The sequence below is a fragment of the Hylobates moloch genome, unplaced genomic scaffold, assembly GCF_009828535.3.
Source record: "Hylobates moloch isolate HMO894 unplaced genomic scaffold, HMol_V3 SCAFFOLD_21, whole genome shotgun sequence".
NCBI classification, from domain to species: domain Eukaryota; kingdom Metazoa; phylum Chordata; class Mammalia; order Primates; family Hylobatidae; genus Hylobates; species Hylobates moloch.
Genome location: NW_026652296.1, coordinates 32,446,085 through 32,470,569, shown reverse-complemented (window position 1 = coordinate 32,470,569; position 24,485 = coordinate 32,446,085). Strand labels below are relative to the sequence as shown.

The 24,485-nt window shown below is 41.6% G+C and overlaps 1 protein-coding gene across 8 annotated transcripts in view; it reads right to left on the bottom strand.

Annotated features, from left to right (window-relative positions):
* The window catches only part of PTPRA (protein tyrosine phosphatase receptor type A), a 177,383-nt gene that overhangs the window by 48,347 nt on the left and 104,551 nt on the right, over nt 1–24,485 (bottom strand). For 6 of the 8 annotated variants that reach the window (XM_032142640.2, XM_058433070.1, XM_058433071.1 and 3 more), the window contains 4 exons: nt 23,037–23,115; nt 22,183–22,524; nt 11,991–12,017; nt 438–522 (listed from right to left, as the gene is read on the bottom strand). In XM_032142640.2, coding sequence (XP_031998531.1) covers nt 438–522; nt 11,991–12,017; nt 22,183–22,524; nt 23,037–23,115 — 533 coding nt within the window. The remainder of the gene's footprint in view (nt 1–437; nt 523–11,990; nt 12,018–22,182; nt 22,525–23,036; nt 23,116–24,485) is intronic. The other 2 variants (XM_032142641.2, XM_032142639.2) reach the window with 1 other exon arrangement.

Below are 24,485 nucleotides of genomic sequence, written 5' to 3'. Positions count from 1 at the left end.
GGTCCCAAAAAGGTTTGGGGACAAAGCCCCAATCAGAAATAAAGTAGGCTTTTGTTGAGCATGTAATCTTACTGGGGCCCTTTTAGGGGTTGCTTCAACAAGGCTAGACCTAAAGATCCTGTAACACCTGTCACTAATAACAAACTGTGGTTTCTTACCTCAACCTCCAACTACCATTCTGGGCTTTAGCTTGCATTGGAGTTGGGAGACTGGGCTTGGACAGATGGAAGAAAGAGGGAGGGCTTAGGACTTAAGGAAGACTATGTAGAGCTTTTAAATTATTTCTAAGTAGAACTTCAATTAGCACCATTATGGGTCATTCCCCCTCTATCCTATTCATTGTGTATATCCTACTGTCTACTGGACTGTGTGGGTTCATTGGGACACTGGGATATTGAAACAGAGTCTAAGAGAACGTGAAGTGTTAGTAGGCTCACCTTAACATGTACAAAACTATGATAATAAACACGATCACTAGCAGAGAGGACAGGGCCACCATCACCGCAATAATCGGTGTCTCATCTGAAATCAAGAGAACAGAACAAGTCATTAATGTGTTGTGCAATGGAGGGCTTAAGTCAGCCATTCAGGGGAACACCCTGAAGAGGAAGAGCTCATTCAGTCCTTCTGCAGATGCCAGGAAATGGAAACAGAGAAGAAAGTATGAGTGTGCACCTCCCACTGCCATGCCAGGGCTATTGAGGTGAGGTGGGGAGAGAGCATGGGGACCAGGATGACATGTTCACCCCATCTCTGACTATCATACATTTATTTACTCTGTCTCCCTGCATTAGAATAAAAGCTGTTTAAAGGCAGACACTTTGTTTTACTCACTGCTATATCTTTTGAGCCTAAAAAGTACTGGAATAGCACATAAAAAGTACTGGAATATTTGGAGGCATGAACACATCCAATTCTGATGGCAAGCTAGGTATGCAGGGCCAACACTGTATACTCTCTCAGCCTCAATGGGCTCCATCTAGAGGAAGATGGGAGAGGAAGGGAAAAAGACAGTTTTCCTATTATAAACCCAAATGGTTTCTGGGCACAGAGAATACTGTTCCTAATTAAAACAAGGAGACAAGTAGGGCACAATGGCTCACGCCTGTAATCCTAGCATTTTAGGAGGACAAAGCGGGTGGATTGCTTGAGCCAAGGTATTCGAGACCAGCCTGGGCAACAGGGTAAAACTCCATCTCTACTGAAAATTAAAAAAATAGCCGATGTGGTGATGTGCGCCTATAGTCCCAGCTACTCAGGAGGCTGAGGTAGGAGGATCACTTGAGCCCAGGAGATAGAGGTTACAGTGAGCTGGGACTGTGACACCGCACTCCAGCCTGGGCAACAGAGCAAGACCCTGTCTCAAAACAAACAAACAAACAAACAAACAAACAAACAAGGAGACAGCTGGGTGTGGTGGCTCATGCCTATCCCAGCACTTTGGGAGGCTGAGGTGGAAGGATTGCTTGAGGCCAGGAATTCGAGACCAGCCAAATAAAAATAAAATAAAACAAGGAGACATTATTAGATCCTCAGCCACCATGTAACAAAGCTGCCGGGTGCTTCTTCTTTCCTCTTTCCACACCCTGCTCCCTTAGTCACCTTTTGCCAGGACCCCAACCATGGCAACATCTAGTTTGAAGACATGGCAATCCCACCTCATTCCACAGTGCCTGGCTCCCTTTCACCCAATACCTAGCCTTGTTTCTCATGCAGCTGGCCAGGCGCTGACTCATGCACCTCCACTCTCACCCCCCACCCCACTCCATGAACTACACCATCAGAGTGGCTTGGTAACTATCTTCACCATTTTCCTACCTGCTAAAGGGGAAGACAAGTCCCTCCCACCCTGTCATGTGTGTTCTGGATTACATCCACTGCTGTCAACTCAAAGACTTGTCTTCTTGACCTCATTTACCCTCCCCCAGCCACCATCAGCCTCGCGTCTCTCTTCTCGACTGACTTTCTGAAACACAGTTGTCTAATTTGTCTTGTCTAATTCCTTACCTCCAGGTTCTCCTTAATCTATTTGCTCTGACTCCCACCCTCAGTGCTATGTTTAAACTGCTCAGCCAGAACACCAACAAATGGCATATTGCCAAATCCAATAGGAACATTCCCATCCTCATCTGATTCAACCTTTTAGCAGCATTCATTCAAATATTTGTGGACCAGCAATTGCATGCCATTGTTTGAGACACTAGGAACAGAGAAGTGTTCAAGGAGACAAGTGATAGAAAGCTTACATTCTGTGGGGAGGAAGGAGGACACTGTTTATAAACAAGTCAATACTTAATTTTAGACAGGGACAAGTGCTATGAGGAATAAAAAGCAGGGTGGGGAGAGAGAAAGTGACAGGTTGGGGAGCAGTGATAGAGTGGTCTGAGAAGGTCTCTCTGAGGAAGTAATACACAAGCAGAGCTCTAAATAACGTGAAGAGAACCATGCAAAGATCTGGGTGAAGAGATTTCTAGACACAGGGAACAGCAAGCATGGTAGCTCTCAGGAGCTTGGCAGGTTCAAGAAACAGCACAAAGGCCAGCTCAATATAAGATGCCAGAGAGGTGGGCAAAAGCCAGCAGACTTAGGACTTGGGAGTCCATTGTAATGATTGTGGATTTAATTCTGAGTGTGATGAGAAACACTATGTCATCGGAGGGCTTTGAACAGAGGAGATATATAACTGGCTTTACATTCTCTTAAAAGCTAAACTGGCCCATAAGCAGTAGCCATGAGGTGAGAGGTTAATCTAAGAATGTAGTGTCATAGAAGCCAAGAGCAGAGTTTTTCAAGGAGGGAGCAATCAATCCAATCAAATACTGCCTACAGACTTAAGAAGGACGACACAGAGAAGTGAAACCAGATTTGACAAGACAGTGGCTACTGGTGACCTTTCCAAGAGTATTTTCAGTTGAATATGGGTGAGAAAGCCTAAATGGAGTGAAATAAAGATAGAAAAAGGACAGTGAGACACTGGGTCCTTTCGTGGGGACTTTTAACATTAAGGGATGCAGAGGAAAGGAGTGACAGATGGAGGGAGATGTGAGGTGGACAGATAGGTTTTTTTTGTTTGTTTTTAGAGAGACAGAAGACATTACACGACGCTTCTTTGTTAATGGTAAGTTTCAAACATACTGTGGTATGTGGCTCTCATCTTAAAATGAGTGTTCAGACTGGCTGATCACTCCTTCCTCTCTGAAGCACTTTCCTCTCCTAGCTTTCCACAACGAAGCACTCCTCTGATTTTCCTTCTATCTCTTGTCTGCTCCATCTCAGTTTCCCTCACTATGTGTTCCTCTTCCAACACCAGATCTCTAAATGTGGGAATTCCTCAGGGCTCTGTCCTTGGCACTCTTCTCTATATCTAGTTAATCTGATCAGAGAAATAACTGTAAATACAAATGCCATGCTAGTAATTCCCACAGTTGCTTTGCTTGGTCAGACCTCTTTTCTGAGTTCCAGATTCTCAACTGCCTATTTGCCACCTCCACTTTAAATTTCATAGGCAACACAAGCTTTCTGTGTTTAAAACCCTTCCCTCACCATTCAGTAGCTAGTACTCCAACCCACCCTGTTGCTCAAGTAAGAAATGTGAAAACCCCCTTGATTTCTTTCTCACACTTGTCTTGTATATCTAGCACAGCTGCAAGTAATATATTTTAGAGATGTATATAAAACTTCAAATCTGTCTGCCTTTTTTTTTTTTTTTTGCATTTTTTTATTGCCACCAGTGTAGTCCCAACCTCCATCCTCTCTCACCTGGATCACAGTAAGCCTCTGCCCCTGCCAATCCATTCTCCACAAAGCAGAGTGATCTCTAGGAAAGCAACTCAGGTTGTGTCCCACTCTTAGGTAAAACCCTCCAACAGTTTCTCATGCCTCAGAATGAAATCTAATCTCCTTATCCTGGACTCTAACAACTCCCTCGATTTAGCCCCTACCTGCCCTATCTCTTGCACTCTTTCCTTGCTCACTCAATTTCAGCCACTGGTGTCCTTCCATGCTTTCATTCATTCATCCTCAGGCCTTTGAACATGTTATTCCTTCTGCTTTACACAGCCTCTCTCTGTTCTTTGGCTGGTTATCTCCTACTTGTCTGGTTCTCTGTGTGTCACTTTTCCCACACAAGTCTTCTCTGACTTCCTAATACCAAATTAGGATCATAAGTCTCAGTTTCCTTATTTCTGAAATAAGTTATTCTGCATATTAAATGAGATCTTTCATGTAAAGTTGTTGGCACAGTAACTAGCACACAGTATGTACTTAATTTTAGCTGTTATGGCTGGGCACAGTGGCTCACACCTGCAATCCCAGCACTTTGGGAGGTGGGCAGATCATGGGGTCAAGAATTGGAGACCAGCTTGGCCAACATGGTGAAACCCCATCTCTACTAAAAATACAAAAAAAATTAGCCAGGAGTGGTGGCACGTGCCTGTAATCTCAGCTACTTAGGAGGCTGAGGCAGGAGAATCACTTGAACCTGGGGGGCGGAGGTTGTAGTGAGCTGAGATTGTGCCACTGCCCTCCAGCCTGAGCGATAGAGCGAGACTCCATCTCAAAAAAAAAATTAGCTGTTATTTCCTATACTATTTTTGTAAGGCAAGGACCTTATTATTTTCCTTGATAATACCTCTCACACTTTGTAATTACATATTTAACTGTTGTTGATTAATGAATATCCCTCCTTTATAGCATAAATTCCACAAGAGCAAGGATTACATGTCTGCTTCATTCTCACTGTACACCTAAAACCTAGCACAGGGTCTCACACATAACAGGCACAAAATAAACAATGGATTACGTTGAGCCAAAGAACAAAAAAAAAATTTATCACTAAATGTCTTTGTTAAATTCCAGCTACAGGGGGTAGTATATCAGGTATTATAAGAAAGTAATCAGGCACATCCCAGCACTTTGGGAGGCCAAGGCGGGTGGATCACAAGGTCAGGAGTTCAAGCCCAGCCTGGCCAATATGGTGAAACCCCGTCTCTACTAAGAATACAAAATTAGCCGGGTGTGGTGGCACACCCCTGTGGTCCCAGCTACTCAGGAGGCTGAGGCAGGAGAATCGCTTGTACCCGGGAGGCGGAGGTTGCAGTGAGCCGAGATCATGCCACTGCACTCCAGCCTGGGTGACCGAGCGAGATTCTGCCTCGAAAAAAAAAAAAAAAGAAAGTAATTAGGCACATTTGGCTTAAGACACTGGGCTAAATCCATAAATTTACTTCTTCATCTTCCCCCAAAGCACATTGACATGGTAGAAGAAACATAAAAATACTAATGAATCAACAGCATATCTGAAAGGCAGCAAACAGTGGCATATGTAGATCAGAAACTTTGAGAGATTTCTGGAAGACAAAACAGACGAGACTCGACTGTCCAAGAGATCAAACAGAGCCAAAGAGCCTCCAGCTGAAAACTAAGTACTAGTTCTACCAGTTTGGGCCTGGAAACACCTCAAGCTCAGAGGGAATTGGGACTGGGGTTGAAAGGGACCTTGAGGTGCCAGGATGGTACTCAAGCAAAGGCCTGCCAACCCAGCGCCAGTACACTCACAGGCCAAATGACAAGCAGGGCTTCCCATCTAGACTCAGCTGGAAAAACAGTGCTCTACACAGAGTAGAGAGTTTGTCACAGAGACTGGTAAGGGCTTCTTTTTTACAAAATATATGCTGCATATATATTTTCTCAATGTCACACTAATGACATTTTGGGCTATACAATTCTCTGTTATGTGGGTCTGTCATGTGCACTGTAGGACATTTAACAATATCCCTGGCCTCTAATTATTAGATGTCAGTAGCAGACTCCCAATTTTGATGACAAAAGTATCTCCAAGCATTGCTAAATGCCTCTGTGGGGGAAATAGCCCCCAGTAAGGAACCACTGGTCTATACCCACTCCATTCTAACTGAATTCTTTAAAGGCAAATCTGAGACCTATCATTTCAAATGCAATTACTTAGGTATGTATCACCAAGAGATAAAGATTCTTAACATAAACATAATACTATTATCCAATTTAAAAAGTAACACTAATTCCTTGGTATCATCTAATATTATTCAGTTACTGCTTGAATTTCCCTGAGTGTCTCATAAATGCTTTTTTTTGGTTTGGTTAGAATTGGCACCAGAGCAGGTCTACACTGCATATGATTGTTAAGTATACTGGGTCCACAGAAAGTTTCCTGGGGCCTGTAGACAGAAAAAAACCATAGTAGTGCCCAAGCTAATTCTAGGCAACCACAAGAGAGGAAAGGAAAAAGAAAACGGCAGCTCGCCTAGAGGATAACTGCACCCTGTCCCAATTTTCCTGAGCCATCACTGAACCCCTCCCTGGTTTAGGACATATGTCCATGTTTGTCTTCTGAAGGGATGAAGGGACACCTATTGTGAGCACAGTCTAGGCCACTCAGTGGTCCAGGACATAGCTCAAACAGAGCAATAGTAGCCCTGGGAAATGGAGGTGACAAAAGAAACAGAATAAATCTTTTAAAATATACTGCAATTTGTGCAACAGGATGCTGTATTGATTTAAAAAAATTTTTTTTCTTAAATTTTTTGTAGAGATGGGGGGGAGGGGGTCTTGTTGCCCAGGCTAGTCTTGAAGTCTTGGTCTCAAGTGATCTTCCTGCCTTGGCCTCCCAAAATGCTACGATTACAGGCGTGAGCCACTGCTGCATTGCCTTTTTTTTTTTCTTTTCTTGAGACGGAGTCTCACTCCGTCACCCAGGCTGAAGTGCAATGGCGTGATCTCGGTTCACTGCAACAGCCTCCCGGTTCAAGCGATCCTCCCACCACGCCTGGCTAAGTTTTGTATTTTTAGTAGAGACAGGGTTTCACTATGTTGGCCAGCCTGGTCTTGAACTCCTGACCTCAGGTGATCAGCCTGCCTCAGCCTCCCAAAGTGCTGGGATTATAGGTGTGAGCCACTGTGCCCAGCCTACATTGATATTTTTTAAAAGCCACTATTTAAAAAGGAGTAATCTGAGTAGTAAGAAAGAGTTCTTTAAAAACTGGCCGGGCATGGTGGCTCACGCCTGTAATCCCAGCACTTTGGGAGGCCGAGGCAGGCAGATCACCTGAGGTTGGGAGTTTGAGACCAGCCTGACCAACATAGAGAAACCCTAGCTCTACTAAAAATACAAAATTAGCCAGGCGTGGTGGCACATGCCTGTAATCCCAGCTACTCGGGGGGCTGAGGCAGGAGAATCGCTTGAACCTGGGAGGCAGAGGTTGCAGTGAACCGAGATCGTGTCATTGCACACCAGCTTGGGCAACAAGAGTGAAACTCCGTCTCAAAACAAAACAAAACAAAAACGAAAACAAACAAAAAAACACCAACATGATTAGGAGGAAAAAAATCTACATAGAAAGACTGAACAGGGCCGGGCACAGTGGCTCATGCCTGTAAGCCCAACACTTTGGGAGGCCAGGGTGGGAGAATTGCTTGAGGCCAGGAGTTTGAGACCAGCCTGGGCAACTTAGCGAGACTCTGGTAGTCTGTCTCTGCCAAACAAACAAACACCCGATTAGCTGGGCATGGTGGCATATGCCTATAGTCCCAGCTACCTGGGAGGCTGAGGCTGGAGGATCGCTTGAGTCCCAGAGGTCAAGGCTGCAGTGAGCTGTGATCAGGCCACTGCACTCCAGCCTGGGCGACAGAGCATGAGTGCCCCAGCCCTGCCTCCAAAAAAAGAAAGGCTAAATAGCAGAACTGATATAACTGAAAACCAAATTAGTTGTGTGAAAGAGCAACTGTCCTGGAAGCTCCCAGAACATAGAGCAGTAAAAGATGAAAAATATGAGAGCATAGAAAAGAAAGGAGCTGGATAGGTCCAGGAGATCCAACACCTGTGCAACAGCAAAGTCCAAAGAAGAAACCAGTAAGAAGGGAGAGAAATAATACAAGAAAGTTCCTGAGTTATCAGGCCAAAAGAAATAATCTAGTTTGTGGAGTAATATTGACAAAAAAATCTTTACACCTAGATGTATTCTGAAAAAATTCTTAAATTCTAGTTGAAATCAACCAACGAACCACAGGACAGCCTTAGAAAACCATTTCCAGGGCATGGGGTTTTAGGGTCCGACAGACCTGAAGTTCAAATTCCTACTATCCTAACTTACTAGTAGTGTGATAATCTCTTAGAACGATATATGAAATGGAAGCATAATAGCACCCTCCACCTTTTAGAGTTAATGGGAGATCTAAAAGAGGTAATATTTGCAAAGTGTCTGACATGAAGGGAAGAGACTGGCTTTGGCATCCATAAGTTCACCCACTAGCAAAGAACCTCAGTCCAGCTTCCTACGCTCAGGCAGTTCTTTGCCTAGAACAGGGGTCGGCAAACTACAGCCCAAATTTAGCCCACTGCCTGTTTTTGTAAATAAAATGCTATCAGAACATGGCCATGTTCATTCATTTACATACCATCTATGGCTGCTTTTACATTACAAAGGCACAGCTGAGTAGATGAGACAGAGACAGTATGGTTACAAATCGAAATTGTTTCAACCCCAACTTCATTCTAGCAAAGTTTTACTTTCTGGATTCAGGCCAGGGAACAAGCATGAAAATGAAAACCACTAAAATGGTGTTCCGGGACAACAGATACCTACTTGCTATAACTTCTTTCCTTGAAAACAAAGAGATTCCAGAAAGATTAATTGAAGGGCTCACCTGTAAACAGGTGAGTGACTTAAGGACTTCAGACACACACTGGTCAACTACAAACTAGTCAGTAAAGGAACAGCCATAGTCCTATAGCCTCAGTTCCTATGGCCCATTTACCTACTACCACACTTTTTGGTACAAGTATTTATCAGCTCTCAAAGGCAAGGTTGTAGTGTTGTTTTAAATGTTTCCTATTGGCTCTAAAAACAGCAATATTCATTGGATTGCCTCTAGAATCTAATCACTGGGCTGAGCCCAATCACTGTTGTTTTGAGCCAAATTATTCATAAACCTAAATTTCTATTGTCCATCTATCTCCCCTAAGTCCTCTGGAATATCTTTCTAAAACCAAAATCTGACTAGGTTACTTCCTTACTCACCATCATCTTCAGGAGATGCTCCAACTCCTGAACTCAGTGGACCACCACACCCATTCTGTTGAGGCCACCTCCGACCACTCCCCGCACCTCATACATGTCAACTGCGCACAGATCCTCAAACACATGACTTACTCTTTCATGTCTCTTTGCTTGTGTCCTGTCTGGTGTGTCTTCATTTTCCCCATTTGCTATTTTAATTTAAACTTCCCAAAGCACATCTCTGTGCCTCCTTCCCACTCCCCAGATATAATGAGTCTTCTGAGTTCCCTCAGCACTTTGCGTGATATATCCAATGGCATGTAACTGAGTAGACTTCGGTTCCTGATGTTCACGTATTTCCTTCCTGAGACAGGGAAGCATATGCATATATATATATATTTATATATTTTATATTTATATATAAAATATTTTTTTTCTGGACTCCTTGATGCTTAATAGGCACTGAATCAATGCTGAATGTAAAAGGTGCTTAGAGAAAGCCATCATAAACTCATAATAATAATGGCACTATGATAATCCCCACCCTTTTTCTTTTTTTGAGACAGAGTCTCACTCTGTTGCCCAGGCTAGAGTACAGTCATGCAATCTTAGCTCGCTGTAACCTCCATTTGCTGGGCTCAGGTGATCCTCCCACCTCAGCGTCCCAAGTGGCTGGGACTACAGGTACGTACCACATGCCTGGCTAACTTTTGTATTTTTAGTAGAGACAAGATTTCCCCATATTGCTCAGGCTGGTCTGGAACTCTTGGGCTCAAGTGATCCACCTGCCTCAGCCTCCCAAAGTGCCCTAACACTCTTAAAACAAGAATGTCAACTCTTTCTAGACTTAAGTAGTAGCTCAAGGACTATTTCTTTACAAATATTAAGATGCTGATTTTTTTTTTTTTTTTTTTTTGAGACGGAGTCTTGCTCTGTCACCCAGGCTGGAGTGCTGTCTGGATCGCAGCCAAGAGTGCGATCTTGGCTTACTACAACCTCTGTCTCCCAGGTTCAACCAATTCTCCTGCCTCAGCTTCCTGAGTAGTTGGGATTACAGGCGCACACCACCACACCCGGCTAATTTTTGTATTTTTAGTAGAGACGGGGTTTCACCATATTGGTCAGGCTGGTCTTAAACTCCTGACCTTGTGATCCACCCGCCTCGGCCTCCCAAAGTGCTGGGATTACAGGCGTGAGCCACTGCATCTGGCTGGAATATATTTTAAAATAATATGCATGAGAAAATAACCAGTTTCCTGGACTTCAGAAGAGGAAGAAAAGTTGCCCTCCCTCTCATTTCTTTTTGCTTTGACAATTAAAACATCAGACACTACTGTTCAAAAGCACCCCAAAGACCAGTGCATAAAAACGTGTAGCCCCTAATTCATCTGCATAAGACATAACTGCTTATCAAACCCATTATAATACAAACATTTCCAAACAGCTGGCTTATTTCTCAAAAAGCATTTGGCTTAAAATTAGAATGTGATATCCAAATTTATAGCAATACTTCTAAAGATCTGCTCTGGTAAAATTGTCATTAGATTTTGGGACTTTAGAGACTGCTGAGAATACCTATGCCTTTTCAGTTTCCTGTTTGGAATTACACAAAATTATTTTTTGACTTAAGAAAGGAGATTTATTACATTAATAGACTTTACATATGTCACAATTAGCAATAATCTAGGTAATTAAGGTAATTTTTTTTTTTAATCACAACATGGAAACTACTTAAATATTGGGTAGGTAAAATAGGTATGATGTCTGGGGCAAGAAAAGGCTGAATATTATGAAAATATATACTAAATAGAGGAAGGAGTCAACAGATCTTATGTTTCATCTTGAAGGCTACCACTGACTTTTGACCTTATTGTAAGGCTGGTTATAAGAGCAGTTTTAGGGAGCAAATAAATATCCACCACAATAAAACCTATTTAAGTCTACATTTGATAAAATCTGGCAACTGAATCTGAATAGCAAAGACACTGTATTAATCCAACGTTTAGTTCCCAAGTTTAGGAAAGTGAGAGCTGGAAAAGCGAGGGAAATCTGTACACAGTATGGTAACACCTCACTATTCCTTACCAAATACAATGGCAGATGGACATCACATAAAGGATCAGAGTATCCACTTTTCTGACTCAAATGCTCCCTACTTAGTGGGGCTTCATATGCCTCCAAGTGTTCCACTACTTAATTACACAGGGAAAATTGTGTATGGTTAAATAACAGAATCAGAAAAAAACTCAAGTCTGATTTGATAGAATAGAAAATTATTATAAAAACACTGCTTCAAATAGCAACATTTTAAAAACTCAAATGCAATAGTCACTTCTTAGAATGTTAGATGATCTCTTTCTCTTTCTCTCATGCTCTTTGATAGCAGCCTTACTGTCATTCTAGGCAAAATGTGCCACACTTCTGCAGACAAATACCCATGTCCCCCTACTCTCTAGTGACCAGGGACTCAGAAGTCCAGCTTAAACCACAGACACAACATCTCAGGCCATAGAGACTTTACATTTAAGGGCTGAAAATCCATAAAATCCATATAAAGCCACAAAGGGTTGACATTTTATAGACTAGGGGAAAAACAACACAAAGAATATTTAAAGGGAACTGTGGCCTAGAAATCAGAAGTAACTCACGGTATAGAAATTATGACCTAATATCACCAAAAAGTAATGTTAACAAGGTGACATGTCAAAGTAAGATATATTTTGTTACTTGTTAAAATACATCATAGCTGTTAGAATCCATAGTCTATATTAAAAAACATACTGAATACAGTACTTGTTTCTATTGCTCTTCTCCATGAGATTAACATGGAAATAACTTAAGGGAAAGTAAACAACACAGCCACAGATGCACATGGTTACCACAGACTGTGAGCAGAGGAAATAGATGAATACTGTACACTGTGTAAAAGGAACAACAGATATAAGGTGAGCAGCTCACCTCTTCTGTCCTTCGAGTCAGAATTACCTGTGTAATAAGTAAAAAATAGAAACATTCATTCAGGTTAAAGAAACACATTACAATTCAATTTAGAGTACAACAAAACAAGCTCCAGGATTAGGAATGCTTTCCTCCATGAGGCATCCTCCAACAACTGGGAAACAAGACTGCCCAGATTCACTAAACTTTGGACAGTGGTCTGACCTTCTCCCTGGGTACACAAATAGTGCAGCATCAATATTCATAAAAAGTACAAGAATGCAAAGAGAACACATGTTATTAGAGGCCTTTATGTCTTTTGCTCCATTAAAATTCAAGAGGGCAAAATTAAGTAAGGATACAAAAGACCAAAATGATAAGTAATAAAATCTAATTGGTACATACCAAACTCTACACACTAACAGAGAAAACCTTCTTTTCAAAGGTGAGTGAAATATCCACAGCCCTTATAAATCCCAACAGTAGAAACAGTATATTATTTTGTCCCAATGCAATAAAATTAGAAATTGACGAAGTAAGAAAACATTTGAAAATAAAAATCAAAACCAAAATGAGGCCGGGTGCAGTGGATCACTGGAGGTCAGGAGTTCGAGACCAGCCTGGCCAACATGGTAAAACCCCGTCTTTACTAAAAATACAAAACAAATTAGCTGGGCGTGGTGGTGGGTGCCTATAATCCCAGGTACTTGGGAGGCTGAGGCACGAGAATCACTTGAACCCAGGAGGGGGAGGTTGCAGTGAGCCAAGATCATGCCACTGCACTCCAGCCTAGGTGACAGAGCGAGACTCTATTTCAAAGAAAAAAAAAAAAATCAAAACCAAAATGGGCCAGGCATAGTGGCTCACGTCTTTAATCCCAGCACTTTGGGAGGCTGAGGCACGAGAATTGCTTAAACCTGGGAGGTAGAGGTTGCAGTGACCCGAGATCACACCACTGTACTCCAGAAGGGGGGCAGAGTGAGACTCCATATCAAAAATCAAACAGACGGCCGAGTGCGGTGGCTCACGCCTGTAATCCCAGCACTTTGGGAGGCCGAAGCGGGCAGATCACAAGGTCAGGAGAATGAGACCATCCTGGGTAACACAGTGAAACCCTGTCTCTAATAAAAATACAGAAAAAATTAGCCGGGTGTGGTGGTGTGCGCCTGTAGTCCCAGCTACTTGGGAAGCTGAGGCAGGAGAATGGCGTGAACCCAGGAGGCAGAGCTTGCAGTGAGCAGAGATCGCGCCACTGCACTCCAGCCTGGGCAACAGAGCGCGACTCCATCTCAAAAAAAAAAAAAAAAATCAGACAAAAAACCCAAAATGGAAAAATACCTTAAAAATAACAATGATGAGAAGTTTTGTGACAGAACCTGCCAACTCTCCTCCCCTCAGATCAGTTTCTTTGTCTTGTTGCCTTGATACAGAACCTTTGTTTTTTAGCTGAGCACCAAGCTCTCCTGCCAGACTATATTTCTGACTCCTTTGTGCTAGGTGTAGTCATGTGATGAATTCTAGCCAATGGGATGTGAGCTAAAGCAATGTGAGTAACTTCCAGGTCACATCTTTTGGAAGAGAAATGGCCCCTATTCCCTTTGTTCTTCCTTTCCAGTGGTTGGAACTAGAACCCAATGGTGAGAACTATCTCTAACCAAACAGATAAGGGCAATATTGTTAGGATGGCAGGGCCACAAGAGGAAAGGAATTTGGTCTCTACTGAGACGAAGCCTCTGCCTACCTTTGGAATGTAACTGGGGAGAGAAAGACACTTCAGTCTTATTTAAATGTCACTGAATTTTGGTATCTTTGTCAGAGCAGCTTATAGCGCATCCTAATACAACTACCTATAGAAACACCTATGGGATGTGGCTAAAGCTGTGCTTGTGTAAAATTCACAGCACTAAATATGTTAATTAACTGGAAAGAATGAAATTAAAGCACACTCAATTCAAGGAGATAGAAAAAGCACAAAATAAATCTAAAGAAGGTAGAAAGAAAGTAAAAATCAATGAAATAGAAAACGTAAACATAAAAGGACTATAAATGCACAATAGCAAGTTCTTTGGAAGATAAAAGGCAACAAACCTATGAAATAAACGGTTATTCAGCCTAAACAAAAAAAAAGGAGACACAAAATAAACAAAATTTAAAAATTAATAGCTCTGTAGGCTATTATAATAAATAATCACAAAGGAGAACTTTTCCTCATTCAAATACATTTGAAAACAGGAATGAAATGGCCAGATGTGGTGGCTCACACCTGTAATCCTAGCACTTTGGGAGGCTAAGACAGGAGGATCGCGTGAGCCCAGGAGTTCGAGACCAGCCTGGGCAACATGGCGAAACTCCACCTCTACAAAAAAATATAAAAAATTAGCTGGGCGTGGTGGAACACGCCTGTAATCCCAGCTACTCGGGAGGCTGAGGTGAAAGGATCACCTGAGCCCAGGGTGCAGGCCGCAATGAGCCGAGATCATGCCACTGCACTCCAGCACTGGGCAACAGTGAGAGCCTGTCTTAAAAAAAAAAAGCATATTTTTTAGTGTAAACTTTCAAATCCTTTCCATCTAGCAAAACAAAACACTAAAAACTAAAACTTATCAAAAAGAATACACACACAAAGGAAAAACATAGATCAATCTCATTTAGAGATAATTTGAGAATATCTAGACAGAGAAAATTCTAAATGGAAAAAAAAAGAAATAATATCAAACAGACTGCAACGGGTTGTTACAGGAATGATACAATATGTTTGGGCGGCCTTGGCTCACGCCTATAATCCCAGTGCTTTGGGAGGCTAAGGCTGAGGATTGCTTGAGGCCAGGAGTTCATCACCAGTCTGGGCAACACAGTGAGTCCCTGTTTCTGAGAAAATTTAAAAATTAGCTGGGCGTGGTGACATGCACCTACAGTCCTTAGCTACTCAGAAGTCTGAGGTGGGGTTTGCTTAAGTCCGGGAGTTTGAGGTTACAGTGAGCCATGATCGTGCCACTGTACTTCAGCCTGGATGACTCAAAGGAAAAGACTTAAAGCAAAGCAAGGCAAAGGTCAACAGAAAAGAAAAATTAAGAAGATTAAAGAATTAATTCAGAGCAAGACCCTGTCTCTAAAAAATGAATAAATAAAAACTGGCAGGGCGCAGTGGCTCGCACCTATAATCCCAGCACTTTGGGAGGCCGAGGCAGGATCACGGGGTCAGGAGTTCGAGACCAGGTTGGCCAACATGGTGAAACCCTGTCTCTACTAAAATACAAAAAATTAGCCGGGCATGGTGGCGCGTGCCTGTAGTCCCAGCTACTCAGGAGGCTGAGGCAGGGGAATCACTTGAACCCGCGAGGTGGAGGTTGCAGTGAGCTGAGATGGCGCCACTGCACTCCAGCCTGGCAACAGACTCCATCTCAAAATAAATAAACAAACAAACAAACCTAGGAATAGAATCCACCATAGAAACAGACCAAAAGAGAAAAAAATCATTCAGATCTTTCTCATTGATCCTGAACAGGCAACTGGCAAAATTTAACACCCATTCCTAACATAAACATTCATTAAATCCTGAACACAGTAAAATATGTTTATCTCAACTCAAGTCAGTACTATGTATAATGAAAAACCACTGCAAGTGTCCTCCTTAGTGTCAGATACAAGAGAATGCTGTCTGCATTTACCAGCTGCTTAACTTTGTTCTGGAGGTATTCATCAATGCAATTAAACAGAAGAAAAAGTTCTAAAAATTTGGAAGATATATGCAGATGAGAAGACTTGAAGCTGTAATAATTAATGAAGAAAATTACTTCCAACACTAAGAGAGTTTAAGGTGGCCAGTACAAAATGTCTCTACAAAAATCAGTAGCCTTCATATCCCCAACAGCAGCCAGTTAGAAGATCTGATGGAAGAAAATACTCCATTTATAATAACAAAATCAGAAGATTTAAAAAAAACAAAGACTTCAGAAAATGGAATATATTGCATTCTTGGATAGTTAGACTCAACATCTTTAAGATGCCATTTTCTCTGTTAATCTACACATTTAACATGATCAATACAAACTTTTTTTCCTGCTAGACAAGTTGATTCTAATGTTTATAATAAGAATTGCTAACAAAATTCTGAAAAATAAAATTAACAAGGAATGACTCATTTTACCAGATATTAAATACTTTACAAAGTTACAATTATTGAGACAGTGGGGCTTTGCACATGGACAGAGAAAAAGATTAATAGGAAATAAAATGAATGTTCCTAAATACTCAAATACATATGAAGAGGTAAATAAATATCTGAATTCAATATATAAGATAGGTGGCATTTCAAATCAATGAGGAAAAATAAATTATTAAGGGGTATTGGGACAAGTTAGATAGGGAAAAACAGATCCATAGCTCACTCTGCATCAGAATAAATTCGAGACAGACCTAAGTGCGTGTACACACACACACACACACACACACACACACGAAACCACAGAAGTCCAGAAGAAAATTATTTTTATAATCTTGGACTAAGGAAAGCCTTCCTAGATATGACCCAATTCCTAGAAAACTTAAAATAAACTGAGAAATATTTAAATTAAAAAAATTAAAAACAGCTAATGATATCTTCTGCAATGCAGAAAATCTAGATGACCACCTAGGGAACAATATTTGCAGTTTTCCATAGGCAAAGGACTCATTTCCCAAACGTACAAAAAGCATCTACAAACGAGTCAGGAAAACCTTGACACCCTAATAAAAATGGGTAAAGAGAATGCTCAAAAAATAAATGATCTTTTAAATTACACAAAATTGCTCAATCTCAGCAAAATGCAAATTAAAGTTACACTGAGATATTATTTTTCACCTGTCAGATTGGCAGAGATCCCCAAGTTTAATAATTCACCACACTGAAGAGAGTTTAGAAAAACAGGCACTTCGACATATTGTTAGTAGGAATAGACTTCCCAGCAGAAGGAAGTGTGGCAATATCCATAAATTTATAAATGCACACTTAAAATAATTCATCCTACTAATATTCTCATATGTGTCTGAAATGACAAACTATTGTTTATGAGTACTCTGAAAACAATCTTAACGTCCACTGATAGGGGAAACTGGATAAATATATTAAGGTATATCCTTCAATACAGCAGCTCTTTACTAAAACAAAGAACAAGTATGATAGGGTAACTGAAAAAGCAATATGCAGAAATCAACTCGGCATATTTATTATTTATATTATAAATGGAAAAAATGAATATATATGCTTTTTAAAAAGGAGTTTATTATTTATTTATTTGTTTGTTTGTTTGTTTATTTTGAGGCAGAGTCTTGCTCTGTCGCCCAGGCTGGAGTGCAGTGGCGCAATCTCGGCTTACTGCAAGCTCCGCCTCCCAGGTTCATGCCATTCTCCTGCCTCAGCCTCCCAAGTAACTGGAACTACAGACACCTGCCACCACGCCCAGCTAATTGTTTTTGTATTTTTTAGTAGAGACAGGGTTTCACTGTGTTAGCCAGGATGGTCTTGATCTCCTGACCTGGTGATCTGCCCGCCTCGGCCTCCCAAAGTGCTGGGATTACAGGCGTGAGCCACCGCGCCTGGCCTATTTATTTATTTTTAAAAGGTATTCTAGGCTGGGCGCAGTGGCTCTTGCCTGTAATACCAGCACTTTGGGAGGCCGAGGTGGGCGGATCATGAGGTCAGGAGTTCAAGACCAGCGTGGCCAACATGGTGAAACCTGTCTCTACTAAAAATACAAAAAATAGCTGGGTGTGGTGGTGGGCATCTGTAATCCCAGCTACTCAGGAGGCTGAGGCAGGAGAATTGTTTGAACCCTGCAGGCAGAGTTTGCAGTGTGCCAAGACTGCGCCATTGCACTCCAGCCTGGGCGACAGGGTGAGACTGTCTCAAAGGAAAAAAAAAAAAAGGTATTCTATCTTTTTACTTGTCACTGATTTTTTTTTTTTTTTTTTTTGAGATAGAGTCTCGAGTCTCACTCTGTTCTCCAGGCTATAGTGCAGGGACTTGACTCACTGCAACCTCCACCTCCCAGGTTCAAGCAATTCTCATGTCTCAGCCTCCCAAGCAGCTGGGATTACAAGTATATGCCAACACATGTGACTAATTTTTTTTATTTTTAGTAGGTAGACAGAGGGTTTTGCCAGGTTGGCTAGGCTGGTCTTCAGCTCCCGGCTTCATGTGATCCACCCGCCTTGGCCTCCCAAAGTGCTGGGATTACAGGAGTGAGCCACCGCACCCGGCCTATTTATTTTTGAGATGAGGTCTCCCTCTGTTGCCCAGACTGGAGTACGGTGGTGCGATCACGGCTCACTGCAGCCTCAACTGCCAGGCCTCAAGTAATCCTCCTGCCTCAGCCCTGAGTAGCTGGGACCACAGGCATGAGTCATTAGGCCCTGCTAATTTCTAAATCATTTGTAGAGATGAGGTTTTGCTATGATGCTTAGGCTGGTCTCAAACTCCTGGGCTTAAGCGATCCTCCTGCTTCAGCCTCCCAAAGTGCTGGAATTACAGGTGTAAGCCACTGTGCCTAGCCGGCCTTTGTTTATTTTTAAAAGGAGAAAAAGACTCAAAGCAAAGATCAACAGGAAGGAAAAATTTTAAAGATTAAAGAATTAATTCAGGATACATCCAATATCCAAATAATAAGAATTTGAGAACAACAACAACAACAACAACAACAAAAAAAAAAAAAAAAAAAAAAAAAAGGAAGGGGAGGAGAGGGTTTCAAAGAAATGGGAGAAAATTTTCAGAAATGCAAGATCAAGGCTCTAAAGGGCCTATTAAGTATCCATAATAATGAACCAAAAAGACCCACATCAAGATACATCTCTGTGAAATTTCAGGACACCAATGATAAAGAGAAGATCCTAGAAAGCATACAAATAATTAGGAATTAAGATAGCAGTAAAATCCTCCAAACCTGGTAAGCAGGTGTCAGGGCAATACTTTAAAAATTCTGGGGGAAAAATATTCCTCAAATTCTACGCACAGCCCTAAAGATATTTTTAGACAGGTGAGGTCTCATGCAATTTGCCTCCCATGGACCCCTTTTCTCAGGAATCTACCGAATGATGAGAGAAGACAAAAAGGAAGACAATATGGAAGTCAGGAAGCAGCAGCAAGGGGAATTCCCAGAATGACATAGAAGGGAAATCTCAGGCTGATATATCTGTGTAGTAGCCCTAGAGATCAACAAGCCTAGACTGGAATAAGACAATGGAGGGCTCAGGAGGAATTTCTAGAGGTAAAAAACAAACAGATTATCTAACAGATCTCACTTTGTAGAAAGCTGTTTTGAGAGGCTCTGGAGAGCATGGTAAGAATTGAGTAGCAATAACTTTTTTGAGACATGGTCTCGCTTTGTCACCCAGGCTGGAGTGCAGTGGTATGAACACAGCTCACTGCAGCCTCAACCTCCTGGGCTTAAGCAATCCTCCCACCTCAGCCTCCTGAGTAGCTGGGACTACAAGCACATGCACCCATGCCCAGCTAATTTTTGTATTTTTTGTAGAGATGGGGTTTCACCATGTTCCCCAGGCTGGTCTCAAACTCTTGAGCTCAAGTGATCTGTCCACCTTGGCCTCCCAAAGTGCTGGAATTACAGGTGTTAGCCAGTGTGCCTGGCCTGACTAAATAGAAAACTAAATAAACAAAAAATAAGGCAAGTATTAAATCCAGAAAAAAAATGTACAAGAAAGAAAAACAATCCATTTATACTTATAGCTCAGCAATGAATATTTCATAATTACAATAATATACATCAAATACTGATTTAATAAAAAATTGTAACTGTTACAGGAGGACTGGTAAATGGTGGTGATAAGTGGGATGTGGGGTTTAAGACTATGAAATTCCCATGTGCAATAATGGTTTTCTTGTGTTTTACTCATCTTGAATAAATGCCACTAGAGAAACATAGTCTCAGTCTCCTATGACATGAAATGTGTAAAATGTACAATAACTAGATTTTTAGCTGTGGCACAATTTGGACCTAAGTCAGTTTATGGAAAACTAAGTTCCCTACAAGCAGAGTGGAAAGACCGCAAAAGTGAGAAATAGGCCTAACTTGTCAGCCTTGAGATCTAAAGCAAATCATTTAACCTCTATATACAGTCTGAAATTAAGCATCTATTAAAAGGAGATGATTATCCATGGTCATGTCACAGAACTGTTAAATGAAAAACAGTACACGATAGAACATGGGCTGTTCAGTCAGTCAGGCCTGTGTTACAGTCTCCACCTTTTCCATTCACTCATTCAGTTTGTACAAGTTATTCTGCCTTTCTCCCTAACCAATGGCCACAACCCAACATTTTATGTTGTTACTAAAATTTCAAAAAATTGTATGTAACATTAAAAGAATAAACATGGAACTTGATCATCCATTAAAATAAAACAAAACAAACAACTAGTGGTGGCCTGCTAAAGTGATTTCATGAATTGTGTCATGACCTGTACATTGAAAAACATTCCACAAATTACGGTTTCATCATTGTAAAATACTTTCACCTACAAAACATAAAATAGAACTTACCTCATAGGATTATTCTAGAAAACTCTTAGTATGATGCCTAGCACACAATAATAACTATGACAAAACTACATTAACTCTAAAGCACAAAGCAAGTATCAGACATTATTTGTCTGCAGTCCCCTATCTCATCAAGAATAGTGGGATGCCATCTGCATTAAAGGTACCTTCATCTATTTTACTGGTAACTATCAGAGCAATAATCACAGCAATACTAACAGCTCACACTTAAAAACAGTGCTTACCATATGTAGGCATCTTTATAAGTGCTTTACCCATATTAATTTGTTTAATCCTAATATCTCCTCTATGAGGTAAGAACTATTACTATCACTCATTCTTGTTTCACAGACGAACAAACTGAGGTAGATAAAGTAAGCTAGCTACGCCATAAACATGGCTGGTTTATGGAAGAGCTGGGATTCAAACTCAGTGTGGCACTGAAGACTGTGCTCTTAACTGAAAATGCTGTCTTGTCTTTATGGTAGAAAATACGGGCCAGGCGCGGTGGCTCACGCTTGTAATCCCAGCACTTTGGGAGGCCGAGGCGGGCGGATCACGAGGTCAGGAGATCGAGACCACGGTGAAACCCCATCTCTACTAAAAATACAAAAAATTAGCCGGGCGTAGTGGCGGGCGCCTGTAGTCCCAGCTACTCGGAGAGGCTGAGGCAGGAGAATGGCGTGAACCCAGGAGGCGGAGCTTGCAGTGAGCCGAGATTGCGCCACCGCACTCCAGCCTGGGCGACAGAGCGAGCTCTGTCTCCAAAAAAAAAAAAGAAAATACGGGGAAAAACTGGCAAGTGAAGGGTCTGAGTTATAAGGCACAGTAAAAGATATCATCTGTAGTAACAAATGACAATCAACTGAGCAAACAGTTCCTGAATGTTCCGCATGAGCGAGATGTAATTCTGCTTAGGGGCACTCACCATCTAACTGGGAAGAAATCAGAGCCAAAGGGCTGGGGAACACTGAAGAGGAAAGAGTGATTTTTGCTACAAAAGGGATGACAGTTACATAGCAATCAGGTAATGATTATTTCCTTTACTCCTCACTGAAGCCCTTTGAGGGTATCTCTAATCCTCTTTTACAGACAAGGTACTTAAGGTTCAAAGAGGTCAGAAACTTGTCTTACCTGTCCTGGTCTCAGATCCATGTCTCTGATTTTCTCCTTGGGACTACTCCTTCAACCTGAGGCTCTGGACAACTGGCACTGCAATGTAACCATTTCCCAGAGCCTAATGCCACCCCTGGCCACTGGCCTCTCACTCCATATCTAACTGTCATGGACATCAATATCCATTCTCCTTTCCATGGTCTCCATGGATCACTCCCTTTCCAAACCTAATCTTATTACTTATTCTCTGTATCTTTTCATCTTCAGTCTCTGGCATTGTCAATGAGCTCCTCTATTTCTCGTCTTTTTAAGCCTTCTTCTCTACCTTTAAACACATTTAAGTCCTCTCAATCTAACCAGGATCCCACCTAGCAGAATGATATTCTCCAGAATCTTTCTTCTTTCCTCTTCACTCATGCTAACCCAAAAATTCCACATATAGGTTTCATTACTTCACTTGAGCAATTTTACTTATTTGAAGAAATTTTAAGGCTAGAAAACACAAACAAGATAATAAATGGATGACTAAACTCAAAGAGCAAAAGAACAAACAGAATAATCTCTAGTACCTGAAGGAGGGAAAGTTTCTGGAGTGGTTGCTGCAGTGCTGGAATTCCCCTCCCAGGGTTCTGTTCTGGCATCCGTGAACTGGTTATCTGGAAGCCACGTTCCATTTGGTGAAATTGTAATGCCTATAGAATTGGTGCTTGCTGTTCTTGTGGTCCCATTGTCAGAGTCTGAAGAATTGACAGTGGTTAAATAGGTGGGTCCCAGAGTTATATTTGGGCTGAATGTTGGTGCCACAGAAAGAGAAGTTAGTGAAGAAGTTGGATTTGAAGTTTTGGCCTCTTCTTTAACTGGTTCTGCCGTTGATGAGTTAATCAATCTCGTAATTCCTACAGAAGGTGCAACTACAAACACCAAAAAACAAGGAAATATCACAAGAATGTGAGGCTAAAAAGTTGTGAGACACAAAGCAGCAAGCCTTAATAAACTCTCAAACATATGGAGACCTAGCAAAGACCAACCCCCCGCAACACCCACCCATCCCCTATGTTTTTATCTAATGCTGGACCTTTCCTACCTCCTCCAAAGGACTACAGTTTAAGGGAGAAAGAACACAAGATTCTTCACTTAGTTCCTCAGAAACCATATATAGAGTTGTAAATGTCAACAGTTTATTTTACTTTTCAGGAAAGAACACATAATCTCTTTGATTTATTTAAAGCAGTTATATGTATGAAAAACAATGCTGAGCATTCAATACAATTCCAAGATTTCTGAAGACACCTATTTTACCATCACTTTGAATAAAATTTTTATATTCCTTTCTTCAAATACCATCTTGGTTTTCAAATTTGGCTCATTAAATGTGAAAGCAAAATTTCGTTTCAAATAGCAGCCTTATCAAATGACAATTTACCTGTGGTAGCATTGCTGGCACTGACACGTACCAGACCACTGCCGAGCAGAACAAGAATGAACCAGGAATCCATGCTTATCTGGAAAATAGGGAGTCATGTTAGATGAGGTCCTATATTATCATGACTATGTCTGAGCTGGTCACCAGAAGAGTATTCTGGATTTCCAAGCTATTAAAATGTGTGCCTAAACCAATGATCTTTTGGGAGCCTGATATGCATGCTTCCTCGGATATCTAATAACTAACTGAGTCTTTATAAAGACTGACTATCTCTTATCTAAAACGGGTGAGGACTAGCAGTGTTTCAAATTTTTTTTTTTTTAAGAGATAGGGTCTTGCTCTGTTGTCCAGGATGGAGACAGTGGTATGATCATAGCCCAGTGCAGCCTCTACCTCCTGGACTCAAGTGATTCTTCTGTCTCAGCCTTCTGAGTAGCTGGGACTATAGGCATGTACTACCATGCCTGGCTAATTTTTAGAATCTTCTGTAGGGATGGCATCTCACTATGTTGTCTAGGCTGCTCTCAAACTCTGGGGTTCAAATGATCCTCTTGCCTCAACCTCCCAAAGTGCTATGATTACAGGTGTGAGCCCCCACACCTAGTCCCTAATCCAAATTTTGAAATCCAAAATGTCCCAGTGAGCATTTTTTTGAGCATCATGTCTGCCCTCAAAAAGTTTCAAATTTTGGAGCATTTCAGATTTTGGGATTAGAGATATCCAACCTGTAAAAATAAAAATAAGTCTTAATAGGACTCCTTCTTTATTTTTTTTTTTTGAGACAGAGTCTTGCACTGTCGCCCAGGCTAGAGTGCAATGGTGTGATCTTGGCTCACCACAACCTCCGCCTCCCAGGTTCAAGCAATTCTTCTGCCTCAGCCTCCCGAGTAGCTGAGATTAGAGGCATGTGCCACCATGCCCGGCAAATTTTTTTGTATTTTTAGTAGAGATGGGGTTTCTCCATGGTGGTCATGCTGGTCTCAAACTCCTGACCTCAGGTGACCTCCCTGCCTCAGCCTCCCAAAGTGCTGGGATTACAGGCGTGAGTCATCACATCTGGACCAAAAAACTTTTTTAAAAAAGTCACCTGTGCTAGACTACAGCTTTGTGGATGAGAGCTAGGAAGCAGTCCCTTTTAAAGCTCCCAAGTTGATTGCCAGGTGCAGCTTTACAGTTTTCAGAGTGAGAAGTATGGAGAAGGTAGGCTGATTGCACTGATGTACTGCTGCCCTTCAAGGAACACATTATATAGCTGTTCTCAACCTTTATTCCACCTCAAACCATGTAAGATAGTAGCAAGTTCCCACCAGTAATAGTGGTTTGTTCACCCATTCAGATTTTTATGCCCTATACTGAGCTAGTGCTAGAGAAACAAATGGGGAGCAATACACTCACGAGCCCCATCTTCACAGGACTCACAGTCTAAAGTGTTCAGTGTGGTAGTGACTC